The following is a 16,599-nucleotide window of genomic DNA, read 5'->3' as shown; positions in this document are numbered from 1 at the left end:
ATTTATAAAGTTAATGTGTTAATTTCTATGATTTCTGAATAGGCTGTTTTATTCATATTTGGGATTGGTCACTCATTTTAAGTCTCATTCTTATGATTCAAAGTTAAAACCTGAATCATACGATTTATATCGAAATATGTTTGGACCTATGCTTAAATGTATTAGTGGCCGATGGCGCGCACAGAAGTGGATGCCGGTGAATATTAGTAAAGTAAGATGTCGTGCGCTGGGATGGGACGTGCCTTTTACATCGCATGTTTTTCTCTCCTCTTGGGAGTTGTAAGTGCAAATAATCAACGAGTGGCAAAAGAATCTTTGGTAGAACAGCTCGATGAAGAAAATTGGGATCGTATGCTTCATGGAGAATGGATGGTGGAATTGTAAGTTGAAACGATGGATGAAGTCGTCAAAATTGATGGCGTGTAAAATGCGGCGTTGCGCCAAGATTTTAAGTTCTTTTTTTTCTGCATTTATAGTACAAATTAATTGAATATAATTAGAAATTAGTATGGAAATATTAAATTATTGCATTTGCGTTAAAAATTTATTACGATAAATATAATAATAAATTTAAAATGTAATAAATTTAAAATTATAATAAATTTAAAAACATGTTCATAATGATTGCTTTAAAATGATTCATGATTAAAATGATAGCATGAAAGCTTCAATCTTTTTCTTTCAATTGTTTTCTACAGTTATGCTCCATGGTGTCCAGCTTGTAGATCTCTTGAGCCTATATGGGAACATCTAGCTTCTTGGAAAGAAAATCTAAATATAAATGTTGGCAAAGTAGATGTAACTAATTCTCCAGGACTTAGTGGCCGCTTCATGGTTACAGCTTTGCCTACTATTTATCAGTAAGTTATTTCATATAATTATGTCAATTATATTTTTAAAGAACAATTATTTAATTATTATTATTTTATAGTGTAATAGATGGTGTCTTCAGACAATACAAGAGTCCAAGAGATGAAGATGCACTTATTGAATTTGTATCAGAAAAAACTTGGAAGAAGATTGATCCTATACCCAGTTGGAAAAGTCCAACTTCTATTCATATGTCTGTTCTTAGTCAATTCTTTAGATTATCACAAGTATTAAGGGTAATTATAGATTTATTTTTATTATATTAATTAACAAAGCTCATTATTTTTCATATTTTATCTTTATATATATATATATATATATATAAAGATATATATATATATATAAATAAAGATATATAAATATATATATATATATTCCTTTTGTTTTTTCAGGGTATTCATAATAATCTTACAGAAGATTTTGGATTGCCAACATGGGGAAGTTATTTGATCTTTGCTATTGCAACTATTATTCTAGGTGCTATATTGGGCATAGTAAGTTAAATTTCTATAATTTGCAATATTTATTATCTAATTTATAAGCTATGTTACTATCACATATTAATCAACATATTCATTATATATTTACAGATCATTATATGTCTTATTGACTTGATTTATCCACCTAAATCTATACAACTTCAAGGAAAGAAGAAACAGCAGGATGGAAGCGGTACAGTTGTGCAAGAAAAAAGTTCTGGAGATGATGAAATCGTTGAAAATGTAAAAGATGATTTAGTAGATGAAGAAGGTTCAGAATCGGAGGAAATAACTGAAACAAGCAGTAAAGAAAAGGATTCCAAAGCAGATACCAGCAGTCCGAATGTTCGTAAGCGTAAGCCACGTAAAGCTGACTAGAGATATTAATTTGTTAAATGTAAATAATTCATGGTCTCAGAAAATTGCGCAGATGACATTTATGCATTTGTTGTTGTAATCCACATTTACGAATCGAAGTGCTATTTCATCCAATGTAAAGTGGCTATCTTGCACTTTACATTACACTCGTTAACAAATTTAACAAGTATTCAAGTAAATATGGCAACTTTCTAAGAAATAAATTAACGATTACTATATATTCATTTTGATAAAAGTAAAACCATTTTCGTTTTCATAATTACAAATTTTCTATTTATATTGAATTGGTGTAATTTTTGTTACTTCTTTATCTTATTATTTGATTTTAACAAATACTAATCAGAAAATTGTATTTTTATTCAACATTACAATGATTACAATAATTATTACTTATACGAGTATTTAAATATTTTATATTGAATTATCACTTATACAAAAATATTACTTTTCTTAAGAACAAAGAACTTATCGGTTATATCATATGTCTATTAGTTTTATATCTTTTTCGTTTCGTCCTTTTTTTTATTGGAATGTTATCTATTTACGTTATTGTAATTTTATTTAATCTTAAATATTTGAAAAAATTATATCAGTATTTTCTTCATCAATGAATTTTTTTATGCAAATAAAGGAAACGTTGAAAGTTTGGGAAATCTTAATAGTATCTAGTGTGATGCGTAAAGGCTTAAAAATTTACCGCTGCCTTGTAACCGATCAGTCTTGCAAGGTCCACCATTTAAAAAGTTTCCTTTTTACTTTTACGATCTATAATAACACTGAAGTATAATATTATCCGATGCTAAATCGAATAGTATAATTTTAAGTAACTAGCTATAGTTCATTCGGAAATTGTATTTCTATGTGAAACAAAAACAAGTTCATAGTTTTTACGCATTTACATATAAACGTTAAGTTAAAGACTCGTATAGAAACTAAGATAGCAGGATTACCGCAATATATTAAGTACCAATCGTAACATTATGTAAGTCTCTTTTATTTTTAAATATTTATGTAAAATATTTAATATAGAATAACAAGAGTGTAGCAAAACATATACAAAGAACTATATTACTCAGGACAAGGTTGAAATATATGTTTATAAATAACCGGCATGTTTGTAACGTTTACGAAATTCTCGTCTTTTTTTAACGATCTTCATGAAAATACTGCTCTATATAACGTGGCGATTTATCTAAAAAACATTTGTTATTTAGCATATAATCATTAATATTTATCTCGTTCACGCATATACTCTGTGAAATAAGAAGATATGAATGCGATAGTAGTAACGTCAAAAAGATATAAGCATCTCGTATTGCTTTCTAGTTATCTGTAAATATCTACGACTACACTTAAATGTATACAAGTGTATAATTTGTGATCTTTCGCATTCTACTGTTTCTTCGACGACGCATTGACATTTTCTACGTTTGTTAACGTTTAAATTAGTGCGCGAAAATCTTTCTTTATCGACATTCCCACGTAAAACACCATGGTACATACACATACGCTTTTAACCAAAATGCTCGTGTCTTCGTTATCGAGATAATAAGATAAGTACGTTACAATGGAAATAAGTACTAACTATGTAACGTTGACTTCCTAATAAACGCATTTAAGAGAGTAATAAAAGTAAAGATTAAGTTGCGTTTGAGCTCCATACCAATTCTTTTCTGTTTTCGAATTAAAGGATATGAAACACAGTACCGTCGGTAATGAGGGGATACTGCTTACCGACGGTGTTGATAACGAAGAAAAAAAACGAGCGCTCTCGTCGAGCTATCTCGCGAGGAACAATCCATTGACCGGCGAGCGCGCTCGACGAGCTCGTGCGGTGCTCTCTCGCTGAAGACAGCCGTTAGTGCGGGCACGAGCGAGCGTAGCTACGAAAGAAGACGAGTGGTAAGTGTACGGGCGTTATTATTCGCGCGACACTCGTATTGGAAATTCTTTCAGAGTTGCGCGTAGTTTTTCTCGCGAGTCTTTTACTAACGAAAAAAAAGGAATAAGAGGAAGAGGAAAGAAAGAAAAGAAGGAAGGAAGAGGGAGAGACAAATCGAAGTGGTAAGGTCTCCTTCGCGGTACGAGATCGATAAATGCGAGGACGTTACCGGAAACGAGACCCTCCGGAGCTATTTTTTCAGTGAGGGGAATAACGTTTTGCGAATCTTTGGCATTTGCTGAGCAGCACCTGTCGTTATATTATTCTATTTCGTTGAGATAAAAAAAAAAAAGAGAAAAAAAAGAGAAAGAGAAGAGAAGTCGAAGGGTTGAAGAAGAGGGATGGAGGTCGACGAGTAGGCGTCCGATCGAGCGGAAGCCTCCCTCTTGCCGTAGGTGCGAGGGATGCGGAGAAGGCCGCCGTCGGCGGCGGCGAGTACGCGCCGCCGCGATGGTGCCGCGCGAGGAGAAAAGAAGAAGAGTGCTCGTCGCGGCTGCTATCTCCTGCGAGAACGTCCGAGGATGTTGTCTTCTTTTCTCTGGTTTGTACAATTAGCGATGGAGCCCCTTCAAGAAGGAACCTGTCTTAGCTAAAACGCACTAGAGCCGCGTTCACGGCGAGTTTACGAATAATCGCAGTAAGGTGCGCGACCATGAAGGAACACGGGAGTAAGCATTCGGCGGAAGCGCCTACGAAGACCCTTAAGTCTTTACTAAAGAAGCCCGGCCAAACGAAGGGCAAAACTCGGAAGAATCGCGTAGTCATTAATGAGAAACTTAACGAGTTCTTTGCCGCGGATTATATTATACTTATAAAGGAAGAGTGTTGCGCTGAGTACGAGGAAGATTGCGACTGTTGTTGTCAGGAGCACGAACTTATACGGTTGGGCAATTGCAAGGAGTGCCGGGCGGAATTAAATCTCCACTTTGGCGTCACGGATGATGGCCGTTACGGTGGCGCCGATGGGGAGGTTGACGAGGAGGAGGACGAAGATGAGGACGAAGAAGAGGATGCGATCGACGAGGAAGAGGAGGACGACGAGGAAGACGTTGTTGACGTCGTAGCGGCTGTCAACGTTGCTGTCAATGCCGCTGTTAACGTCAACGTCGGTATCAATACGAATGATGTGGAAAATCTCCAACAACAACATCTGCGGACTGTAGAAGTTCGTAAGAAGGATGAAGTCGAAGCGATAGCATGCGAACTCGAACCCGATGCCGTCGAGCATAAAGCCGAACTCGAAGCCGAACGCGAGCCGAAGGAGTTGGTTAATCGGCAGGAAGTGCCGACGATCGTTCCCGACGATTGCGCTGACTCGACCGTTCGCGGAGGAGGCGAGCGTCAACAGGAGACTCTCAGTCCTCCAGAAGGCTACAAGGACGTTTGCGTCGAAGGTACTGCAATTTTGGAGGACACTGGTCATCCACCTCGACTTTTTCCACCACCAACCTGCAGCGACTGTGATTATTATCACCGAAAGAAGACAGGTGAGCGACCCTAATCCTTCTCTTTATCTTTATCTTTTTCCTGTACAGTCTTTCAATGCCACGGTTACGTGACTTCCTCTTGCTCGTAACGCCGAAATCATCACGTCCCTATCGAACGCTTCTACTTGTCCTTTTCCCGCGTTATCGAGCATCCTCTATCTCCTACGCAGCGCCCTCTTAAAGTTCTTACAAAACCATGAAAAAGCACCCTTCCATTTCGCGCCTTTCCCATATAAAATAATCATCTATATAGATATCGACTTTATCGACGTTCTCGAGATATTGTCTTCCTTAGGAGAATTTTTTTCCAATCATTCTTCCTTTGCTTTATTTCTTTCACAACTCTCCACGAAATCGTTTCTCCATTTTTTTCGCGATCAATGCGCGATGGAAAAATAGAGGTGGGAGAGAGGGTAACGAAATTTTTCGATATAATTAAAGATCTTTCATATTATGTACTGAACGGTACTGCAAATGTTCAAAATACTAGCTTCATATTTTTTCTTTTTTTTCGTACATTTTTATTTAAAGAAGCTTTAATAAAATTTCACACGTTTTTACTTAATTTTTCCAATAGATTAACAAATTGAGTTATCTGTCTATCGGGTTGCTCATAAAGTTCATAGAGACTTTTTATGAAAATTTTAGAGGTAAAATTTAATATATTTTTTTTCCCGATGAATTCTTCATCTTTCATAATACATACATGTATATATAAATATCCATATATGTATATATGTATGAATACATTTGGCAAGAGAATATTAATATTGCCGTTTATCGAAAACCATTACGAATTTTCTGACTAACTCGATATCTTGATGAAAAATCGATCAAACTCGTAAAACTTTAAATGAGATATAAAAGCTTTGCGGTTGCTCGGACGATTAGTTTCTCGTGTAGGAGAAAAGCAAAACAGCATGACGTGCCACTTGCGCTCGAGCTAACATATATCATCGAAATCCTATTGAGAGAATTCGATTGTTAGCAGCGCATAGGCTTCCGTTATCGGTGAAAGAGTTTACGGAAATGCCGATACGCAAAAACGCGTACGAGGCAACACAAAACTAAGGGAAACGAGGAACGCGCGCTTTTTATGATGTCGAAACTTTTCTCTCTTATTATTAGTTAAAGTGGATGTATATGAAACATATCACGTATGTAGAAAAATATATGTATATAACATGACACATGGATTGTTTCTTTTTAATTGACTCATCATATTCAAGTTGTTAGTTATTATGAAAAGAAAAACTATGAAATTATATTAAGAATTTAATTACAAAGAAAATAAAGTAATTTGTCACACTTTAGGATTGAAACTATTTGTTTTTTATAATTTGACAATTAAGTTTGTTCACTTTTATCTGATTTATTTTCTAGTATTATCAAATAATCTTGATGATCGATTAAAATGAGACATCCTGTATATGTACGATATTTACAGGACACAAGGGAACAATGTAAAAGCACTTGTAAATGATACGAATATGTTTCTCGTAAATCAACCGATGGAATAAATGATGGTATATCTATATACAGACATACATACATATATATACGCGGGGGCGCGGGTGTGTGTGTGTATATATATATATGTACATATATACATGAGAGATATATTGTGCTATTTTCTCACGCGCCTCTCTCTCTCGCATGCAAGTTCCCACCGTATTCATAGATGCGGAATAACCGAGCGCGTTAGATAATAAAATATCGTGGTATATCGTTTTTCTCTTCATGAAAATATTTCTCTGTGAAAACTCTACTTTTTTCTACGTGACTAGGACTCTTTTCTCTTAGTTCGGTAGACCGAACGTCGAACTTCGTCTTTTCGATGAGATTTTTCTTAAATCTCTTCTGATTTAAAAACTTCGTCTAAACTTCAATCTCTTCTCGAAGTATAATAACATTTACAGAATTTCTAAATGAGTAACGTAAAGTTGTAAACGGGAACGTTACATTTTGTCTTGTTCCGTGCACTGAACCGCAGCTAAATTTGATTGCATAACCTTTCTCTTTCTCTTTATCTCTAACACAGAGAAGAGAGAGAGAGGGAGACAGAAACACTCACATACACACAAAGAAACATCGGACGGTAGCGATCTTGCCGCGCATGGACCGTAAACTTTAGTCTCCCTAGATGTGCAAACTTTGTTCTCCAAGTTACATTTTTAACTGAAATGACTACTACGAGAAACAAAAATGCTAGTACAAGTTTAACAAAGAGAAGATCAAAAGTGGCAACATTGTAATAGTCCTCTTTAAACTAATCTTTAAGTAATCCTTTTAAAAATCTAAAGTATAGATATATATCTTTGTTTTTCTTTAAATGCTTTTACAAATCTGTAAAAAAGAATAGATTAATTTTAGTTTCCTCTGATCATACATATACGATATATGATATTTGAACTGCTTTTTCTTTAAAAATTATAAAGATCTATGGATTAAATGATTAATGACTAATAATAACTCCTTTTATATCTTGATACAAGTGGTATGTCGATAAAGTATTTTCATTTACGGTCTCACCTTTGTAAATACATCTTATTAAATCAGAATTCTGGAAAGGAATTCGTAATGGGGATTTAACATGTTGGGAAATAAAATAATTTCATTCTCTCTGTCCCTCATTCCCGTGGAAGTTTAACTTCCTTTCTCGCGATCTTCCCGTGGAAGTGGCCCTTTTTTCCTGTTATCATAAAAGCAATAAGCGTAAGGGCGGGCGTGTGGTCGAAAGAAATGCGTGCCGACGAACGTTATGTATACGAGCATCAACGTTCACCGGATGTACAGCGTAGCGTGATTCCGGTACTTAGTCGAGTAGTCTTGGTAAGAGCGGTCAGGCTTACCAGGGCGACTTGGTCGAAACAGTTTTTTTCTCTCTTTCTCTCTTTCCCTTCTTCATTTAGCACTAAGAGAGTCGATATAAGTCGAAAAATATATGGATCCCACGCGGTTTCCATGCAATTTTCGGACGCGTGTGCATTGAATATATAGCTATATTACCTGTTAGCTATTCTTCTTTCCAACGAACGTCCGTGAAAATGGTGATTCACACAAAGATGCCTAACTCTTTTTGTCAAGATACTTAGGCAGACGGCAATGAGAGTAGGAACTCGAGATATTGAGTACTCTGTTTGACGTTACAGGTGCCCAAGAGCAAATTAAGGTCAATGGGACCGATGCCGAACGCGAGGACTCTATCGTTGAGAATTTTAAAGAAGCAAACAATCAAGTTCGATCCTCTACGCCTAATGGTAGGCTCTTTTGTCTTTTTATTATATTCTATTAGACGACGAAGTTTTACACGTCGTTTACTATTTTTTTACGAATTCGATACGTTCTTTTCCTAGATTTGCATCATCGGTATCTCGTCGAGACGATAACGATGACGACGGTTACGGAACGACGAATAATCCGAGAGATCAGTGAGAACGAGAGGAAACTTTGTCTCGATGAACTTGATCTGGAACAAGAAAGACCATCAAGCGAAATTCCAAAACTGGATGGAGTTTCAACGGACTCTTCGACTATTACGACGAATAAAGTTGAAAATCTTTCGTCGAATGTTTGCCGTGAATGTGGCAATGCGGAAACGAATGCGGAAACAGTCGAGGACAATGAGAGAACGGAGAGTATAGTTGGAAGTAATAACAAAAATGAAAACGAGGAACAAACGATAGATGAGGATGACAATAGCGAATCAAAGGAAACTCTTCAAGATGTTACGGAGCTATCACTAACATTTAAACTTGGTAACTTGGCGACTAATAGCTTGAAACCAAATTCAGCTGTGAGACAACTCTTTCCCAATCCGAGATTCATCTCACCACCACCGGCACCTCTGAACAAATCCGTCTCATTAGCCGATTCTGAAAGTACCTATTCCGAAGCTCAAAAGTTTCTCATCACCGCAGAGAATTTACGGCTGTTTGATACAACGAAGAGATCAGCGAAAACGACTACGCGTAGCGAGTCTTGTGAAAGTGAACCAAGTATGATAAAGAGGACGATAGAGAGGAACACGTTAAGAAGGAGTTTGATTGGCAAGTGCAATGCAACTACGAGAAAAAAGAATCTCAGATCGAAGGATTTGTCTTTAGAGGAACGAATTAGACAACTGACTTGTGTTGATCAGGACGAGGATGTTACCGAAGAGTCTTCAAAGAGTACAGAACTTGTTTTAGATCAGGATAATGAGAGGTTGGAATTCTCCATGCGAACTTCACCATCTGGCGAGGAACAACCACCAATCGAACGATTTTCTCAAAAGGTTGCTACATTGACTACAATGACAACGTTACCGATGACAACGTCCACGACGACGATGGTGCCGATGGTGACGAACATAGCGACCATATCAACACCAACGACGTTGCCGGCGACAATGGCAAATGTTCATAATTCGAAGAATACCCCATTAATGGATACTACGCCAAATCAATCGACTTACAGGAAGATTACCGATCTTTTCGCGTACAAGAAAAATACCGAACCAAATTTACCGGATCTTGGTATTGGTAATAACGGTAGAGGTACTTTGGTTAAAGAATGTCAATCGAAAAACTCTCTAACGAAAATGAATTCCGAGGTGAGAAGACAATTTTTAGCTAGTCTCGCTCCACTCTCTTGCGTCACCATGAATAACGCGGACACTCGTGAGGATTATTACAGAATTGAGCCAAGAATTGCGACAAATGTAAATAGCAACTCGATAAATCACCTGTCCGATTCAGCCTACAGCTTGGAGGATATCGAGACGGCACTGAACAAGAATCGTGCTAGTGCACCTGATGTTACGAGAGGTACACCGGTCGGTAATAGGCCAGATATAGGTGAAAACTCAGCCGACGAGTTGCTTGCTTTCGTGGAACAAGATAAATCCAGGATGGAACGAATAAAGCGACGTTATAGCGAGAATGAGGAACGTCATAGTCTCGTTAATGGCGTTTTAGGAGATGAAAAGATGATGACTAGTACGACCAGTAACAACGAACAGGTTCATGAGGAAGACCATGGTGAAGAAGATGACCAGGATGACGAACTCAACGACTATGGTTTCAACAGGCGTCCGCCTGTTCGAGGTATCAAACCTCTGTTTGGTACTACTAATGAGATCGTTCATCAACTTCGTTCTCGAAACGTAGTCACAAATGATTTTAATGATGTGAGAGAGACATTTGCCACGGCATGGCCGTTGCACTACGATAAGAATGGCGACAGAATCGATGGTAAAAATCCGGCGAACGTGTACGATATGATGCCGAAAGAAGATACAAACACGATCGATCGAATAAACAGTATGCAAAAACAAATCGACGACATTTATCAGACCATTGTGGAGACCGCGGTGACTCAAGGCAATCTCGATCGTGTAACTTACTTAGAAAATACATTGCCACGTCCATTGGTCAGAATACCGCCGACCGATGGTATCTCACATCAGTATCCCGAACAGAAAAACGGTCAGAATTATTTCGCGGAGAAGCATCAGCCGACGAACGTTCGTATGTTGCGTATTGCGGGTGGCGGCGATGAAACAGCACCAACTACGAATTATGCATCGACTCTACCGGCTAAAATTCGTCGGTATCCATCAACGACGATCCCCAATTATCATTGCAATGTAGTTTCACCAACTGCGGCATCCAGCAGCGGTGGTACTAAGTGCTATCGCACGATGTATTTCGTGCCATACAACGGTCTCTCGGATCCGACATATCAGAACATTCAACGGATCTTACCACCCCATTCGTCGCCTAATTACGCGACCCATATCGAGCGTTATCCTTATCCTCGGCAGACAAAGATTGATAGCCCACAGCAACAACCGCAACAGCAGCAGCAGCAACCACAACAGCAGCAGCAACCACAGCAACATCAGCAGAGGTACTACCCACGTCCCTTGGCGCCAAATACCTATTTAGCATCTCAACCATTTCCTGATTCCGCTCCACCCAATTGTCTTCCTTCCCAAGCATCTCAGCAGACACTCCAGTTGCACCTACATCAGCTATCATCCGTTCCTCACGCCGCTGTTCATCCTATCCAATTTCAACATCGACAACATCATCATCAAATCGCATCATATCACTTACAATCGGTATTACCACCACCACCACCACCTCCATCATCTTACACGGTGATTGCACCACCTAGATGCTCCTCCACGGTTACAGCCGCCCATTCGACCAACCCAGCCTATCATCTCTATCAAATACCACTTGGTCGAACATCCGCTACTGTTGCTACGGCCGCTGCAGCAGCTGCTGCAGCAGCCGCAGCGGCAGCAGCTGCAAATGCCACGGACGTACAAACTCAAACCGTCTCGGTGTCCTCCTCAACTCCTCTGTCCGTACCTGTTACTTCCTTTAAACCCATCTGCGATGTACGTCTCTCTGCGAGTTTTTCTGTTAATGATCAACAAGGAAACGTTAATATTGGTGGGCCTCTTTCGGCATCTTCCTCGTCTTCTTCCTCGGCATTATCTTCACCTACGAAACAACAACAACAACAGCAACAACAACAACAACAACAGCAACAACAACAACAACAACAACAACAACAACAACAACAACAACAACAACAACAACAACAACAACAATTAGTGAATAACTCGTGTAGCGTCGCGGAACGCGGCGTACCGGAAGGTGCAGCTAGTGCACCTTCTCACGATTTTTCTCAGCCATCACAACAGTCTCACCATCATCAACTCACTTCTCCAACTCCGGCTCTCTCTCAATCGACGACTACCTCGATGTCCCACTTACTTCTCGTGTCAAACTCTTACGGCGGGCATCGTGCCAATACCCTAAACCCGCCTACCGACTCTCAAAACTCCGTGTATTACGCGATGAACGTTTAAAGGGGCAACGTTTTTGACCAACTTCACGGCTGGACTCGAGACTTAGTCCCTTTTAGTCAGTGACGGAGAAACACACACACTCATAGATACACACGTATACAAACGTACACTTATATATATGAAAAGGGACATGTAAAGAGAAGAAGAGGGATGCAGGCGAAATTAGCTCGCATCGACGATTCCTTTTCTTTGATGTGGTGGAAAGTGATGACAGGTATGTAGAAAAAAAAGAGAGAGAGAGAGAATGTGTGTGTGTGTGAATGAGAAGAACACGAGATTATCGTGCGAGAAAAGCAGGACGACGGCCTCTTTCCGTGTTCGTAAACGAACGACAGGCTTGATTGTTGAAAGGCGATACGACTCGTTGATTCTCTTCTACGCGATGACGAATACGACGATGTCGATGACGATGGAAGCTGAGTACTCGAGTACCATAGTATTCTCCTCTTCTTTCTATACTCTTCGTATCTTCACTTTGTGTTTCATACATTCGTGATAGAAGGATAAGGTGACGGCAAAATTATGCGATCTTTTTGATGAAATCTCTATGAAAAATAGACAGGATTCAGTCTATGTGTTTTTACACTATATATTAAAAATATTTTGATTATACATGCGTTGCCATACTTTTATTCTTCTGAACATTTCAATGTTAATGCATTACTAAATTATATTAAACTTCTTATAATTGAATCTATTATTTGTTTTTCGTTATTATCGGATGAACGAGTCTAATGATAAAAAAAAAAGAAAAACAAAAAACAATATTTTTCTAACTTATACTTAACTCGAAGAATTTACTTATTCTTTTTGATAACTCCTTCAAGTAAAAAATTTATTTCCTTTTCTTTATTATTTTTTTTTACATTTATTTTAAGTATTTTACATAACATTTTATAATCGTACTATTAGTTACATAGTAGCTGTGTCATAGTTATTTTTTATAAAGTCAGCAATGTATTAATAATCACGTTGTGAGATAATATATTTATGTATGTACGAAGAAAAGGACGAGAAGGAGATGAAGGAGGAGGAGGAGAAGGGAACGGGATGAAGGCGACATGGACAGACGGCGATATCGATCTTTTTAAAAGAACAGACGTGGGAGGATGCTTTCTATCGTTACCGCGAACGTAGCGAAAATAGTTCGTCGACGTAAAGTGGATAGAAGAACTTGTAAAGTTACCGCATTATTGATTCTGCCAAAGATACGATACTGTGTTATATATATATATATATATATATATATAAGTATATATATATAACATATATAAGTATATATATATATGTATATATATATATATATATATATATATATATATAAGTATATATATATAACATATATAAGTATATATATATATGTATATATATATATATATATATATATATATATGTATTATGGTTACGACTTTAAAGACATTTTTCGTAATGATCATTGTAAATGGCCAAATACCTACATGTAATATCAGCGATATATTTGTAAGTAGCTATTGTCGTGAATGTGTTGGACGAGAAACCCTTTACTTTTACGTGCTCCTAGTGATTGCATAGTTTTGCGAATAGTTCGAGTTAGATGCGTACTTTGTTCTTGTTGTCTATTATTCGCTACATTACCACAATAATGGTTAACTTTGTTTCACTTGTTTCGTAACTATTTAGATATTATGTATAATATCATACGCCGTTTCGACATTCCCGTATATATTTATGTGTTTGAACTGATCAAGTCAAACGAGTAATACGTGCTCTGAAAAAGAAAACAAGATATTTGTCAACATAGCTGGTTAATTGTTCTTATCGTTTTGTTCCTGGGACTCGTTTGGAAAAAAAAATGTAATAGAGGGAAAAAGAGAAAGAGAGAGAGAGAGAGAGAGAGAGAGAGAGAGAGAGAGAGAGAGAGAGAGAGAAATAGAAAAATGGTTACAAAGTAATTAGCATGGATAACCACGCTGATAAATCTTTTGATACAGATACTCTACTATCCATATCTAGCAGGTTCTGTTTCCGTTCGACTTTGTTAACGAGATATATATGTATATGTATATGTATATACATTTCAAATACGTATAATTACTTTTTGGCCATATCGACGATATATTTCGTGTACTCCTATTTCGAGAATTTGTGGTTGGTGTAGACGAGTCACATAATTATTCATGGACTTCAAATGGGAAACCATAAAAAAAGACGTAAATTGGCTGTGCTCTTTTCTATATAATTATTTTTTCTCTTTTTTGTTCTTTTCTCTTGTATCCGTACAAGTTCGCGTACTTTTTCAAAGATTTTATTCTTCTTTAAAGTTTTATGTTATAATATATAAGAAGCTACAAACTCTAATAATGATTATTATATACATATATATATAATACATGTATATATATATATATACAAGTATATATATATAAATATATATATATATACAAGTATATATATATATATATATATATATATATATATATTTATATATATATTTATTTATTTAACAAACCAGTCGAGCTTTTCTCATGACAAATTGTCTCTATTGAAATAAATTCTATAACAATGAATTTTATTGCATAAAGTTAAACGCGAATCGTTTTATTCCTTTTCTTTTTTTTTTTTTAAGAAAAAACTTGACGTTCTACTTTTTCGGGATCTTTAATTAAGTCCCAAGATAAGATTCTTCTTAAGGTCGTTAGAAAAACTTTTTCAGCAGTATTAACCACGTAATCATTACGTTTAGATAAGTACAAAAATTTAATGTTTACGGGGAAAAATTTCGTGAAAATTTGGAAAAATTTACTTACGATGATTCTTCCGATCGCTCTCATAATGCTCCGATTTGAGATTTGGGAATGTATGTATATACGAGTTCTGCCCTAGGTATAGGAAAAATAAAATATGGATGTCATGTAAAAAAAAAAAGAAAAAACCATTAAAAAAAGGACCCATTGTAGTTTATCAATATGAATCGTAGATGTTGATCCGTCTTTCTGAGGTTATGGTTTACCTGAAAATACATTATTTAAGATACTTCAATGATACAGTAGTGAATCCCATTAATATATATATATATATGTAAAGGTTTATATTTTATGTACAGTAGAACCTCGATTATATATTCGAATTAATCTAAACAAAAAAATACGAAGAAAAAGACGAAGAACAAAAAAAAAGAAAAAAAGAAAAAAAAAGAAAACAAAGAGAAACAAGAAAACCAAATAAAAATGCGTGTTTCGGTAAAAACAAATGATCATTTTTTCATTTTTTTTTCTTTTTTTTTATTAGCAATAAATATCACTTACCAATGTTAAAACCCTTAATGAAGAAATTAACAGAATATACGGAGCTTTAGCTTCGATGCATACGGTGAGTCTCACGATTAGCATAGTGATTTTGCTGCTTATAAAGTCTCCGTTAGAAGATACGATACTCGAATAAAGATTAGAGATATAGAGAGAAGCTAATATATTTGTTGATTTCAAAACTTATTTCAAAAACATATTATTAAAAGGGAGTTTACGAGAGCATGCTCGTTCCTATGTTTTCACAATCGAGGTTCCATTATAGTTGCAGGACCAAATTATTCCTTTTAAATAGGTGTTTCTTAAATATGTTCGAAGAAAGGACAAGATGTATGCCCATTCTCGAAAAGCAACCAAGTCCACTCTTGGAGGACTTTGAAAGTATTTAACGAAGTTAGAGAAGAGTTTTAACACTAGTTAAATACATAAATTCTGTATAGTCTATATGGCCCATGTCAAAAAATTTATTATTATTATTATTATTATTATTATTATTATTATTATTATTATTATTATTATTATTGTTATTATTATTATTATTGATATTTAGGTTTTCTCGGGTACCGATGTGCCCGGTCTTTTTAAGCATTTGTGGGAGCGAATCCAACACAAAGAGGTCTTAGATATTATAAGTTCTGCAATGGAACGTGAGTGTTATTATTATTACTATTATTATTATGATTATTATTATTATCATCATCATCATCATCATCATCATCATCATCATCATCATCATCATCATCTTCATCTTCATCATCATTATAATCATCGTCATTATTATCATCATCATTATTATTATTTCCCCTAAATTCGCGTATTTCGCGATATTTCAATAAATAAATATTCCACGGGTAATGCAATCTATACGTACATACATATATATACATTCGTATAAACATAATTTCTTTTTCATACGAGAAAAAGACGAAAGAGAGATTGTGGAAGAATGTGAGATATGCTGCTTTTCGTATACACCAAATACATCGATCGTGAGTTATTTTATAAGTCGATATCGCAGTATTTATTGTTAGTTACTGGACTTAAGATAAATATTCAAATTTTGAATGCTTGACGATACGAAATCGGAATGTTAATTTACTAGACAATGGGCCGGAATAAGATAACTATATCTTTGAGATCTTAAATACATTATACATACGTAAATACGTAACATACATAGACATAACATACATATACGTGAAGCTTTTTACAATAAATCGCTGATGTATAAAATGTAAAAGAAGGAAGATTATGGCGAGACGTCGAAATCGGAATTGACTTTCCTTTATGA

At 36.1% G+C, this 16,599-nt stretch overlaps 2 protein-coding genes and 1 long non-coding RNA gene across 3 annotated transcripts; 2 read left to right on the top strand and 1 right to left on the bottom strand.

Annotated features, from left to right (window-relative positions):
* Positions 1–156: 156 nt before the first annotated feature.
* Positions 157–1,945, top strand: LOC124423964 (thioredoxin-related transmembrane protein 1). The gene is made up of 5 exons (XM_046962375.1): positions 157–380; positions 699–860; positions 932–1,106; positions 1,263–1,364; positions 1,461–1,945. Exons 1-5 carry the CDS (start codon positions 217–219, stop codon positions 1,725–1,727), a joined length of 870 nt encoding a protein of 289 aa, XP_046818331.1. The 5' UTR covers positions 157–216; the 3' UTR covers positions 1,728–1,945.
* Positions 1,946–3,518: 1,573 nt separating this feature from the next.
* On the top strand, positions 3,519–13,265 carry LOC124423960. Its single transcript, XM_046962366.1, has 3 exons — positions 3,519–5,156; positions 8,309–8,416; positions 8,513–13,265. Exons 1-3 carry the CDS (start codon positions 4,322–4,324, stop codon positions 12,022–12,024), a joined length of 4,455 nt encoding a protein of 1,484 aa, XP_046818322.1. The 5' UTR covers positions 3,519–4,321; the 3' UTR covers positions 12,025–13,265.
* LOC124423966 lies at positions 13,097–16,083 on the bottom strand. Its single transcript, XR_006942211.1, has 3 exons — positions 14,811–16,083; positions 13,482–13,771; positions 13,097–13,223 (listed from the first exon to the last, which is right to left on the bottom strand). It is a non-coding gene; the product is annotated as an uncharacterized LOC124423966 (long non-coding RNA).
* Between the last annotated feature and the right edge of the window lie 516 nt (positions 16,084–16,599).

Source organism: Vespa crabro, chromosome 4 (genome assembly GCF_910589235.1).
Source record: "Vespa crabro chromosome 4, iyVesCrab1.2, whole genome shotgun sequence".
NCBI classification, from domain to species: Eukaryota; Metazoa; Arthropoda; class Insecta; order Hymenoptera; family Vespidae; genus Vespa; species Vespa crabro.
The sequence above is the reverse complement of the archived record's forward strand: the minus strand, read 5'-3'. Positions and strand labels throughout refer to the sequence as shown.

Bases quoted from the DNA above. Each gene is read 5' to 3' on its own strand.
- LOC124423960 (XM_046962366.1), top strand. From the start codon at position 4,322: ATGAAGGAACACGGGAGTAAGCATTCGGCGGAAGCGCCTACGAAGACC. The intron at 5,157-8,308 runs GTGAGCGACCCT...TTGACGTTACAG, and splicing joins TTATCACCGAAAGAAGACAG to GTGCCCAAGAGCAAATTAAG. The intron at 8,417-8,512 runs GTAGGCTCTTTT...TTCTTTTCCTAG, and splicing joins TCGATCCTCTACGCCTAATG to ATTTGCATCATCGGTATCTC.
- LOC124423964 (XM_046962375.1), top strand. From the start codon at position 217: ATGTCGTGCGCTGGGATGGGACGTGCCTTTTACATCGCATGTTTTTCT. The intron at 381-698 runs GTAAGTTGAAAC...TGTTTTCTACAG, and splicing joins GGAGAATGGATGGTGGAATT to TTATGCTCCATGGTGTCCAG. The intron at 861-931 runs GTAAGTTATTTC...ATTATTTTATAG, and splicing joins GCTTTGCCTACTATTTATCA to TGTAATAGATGGTGTCTTCA.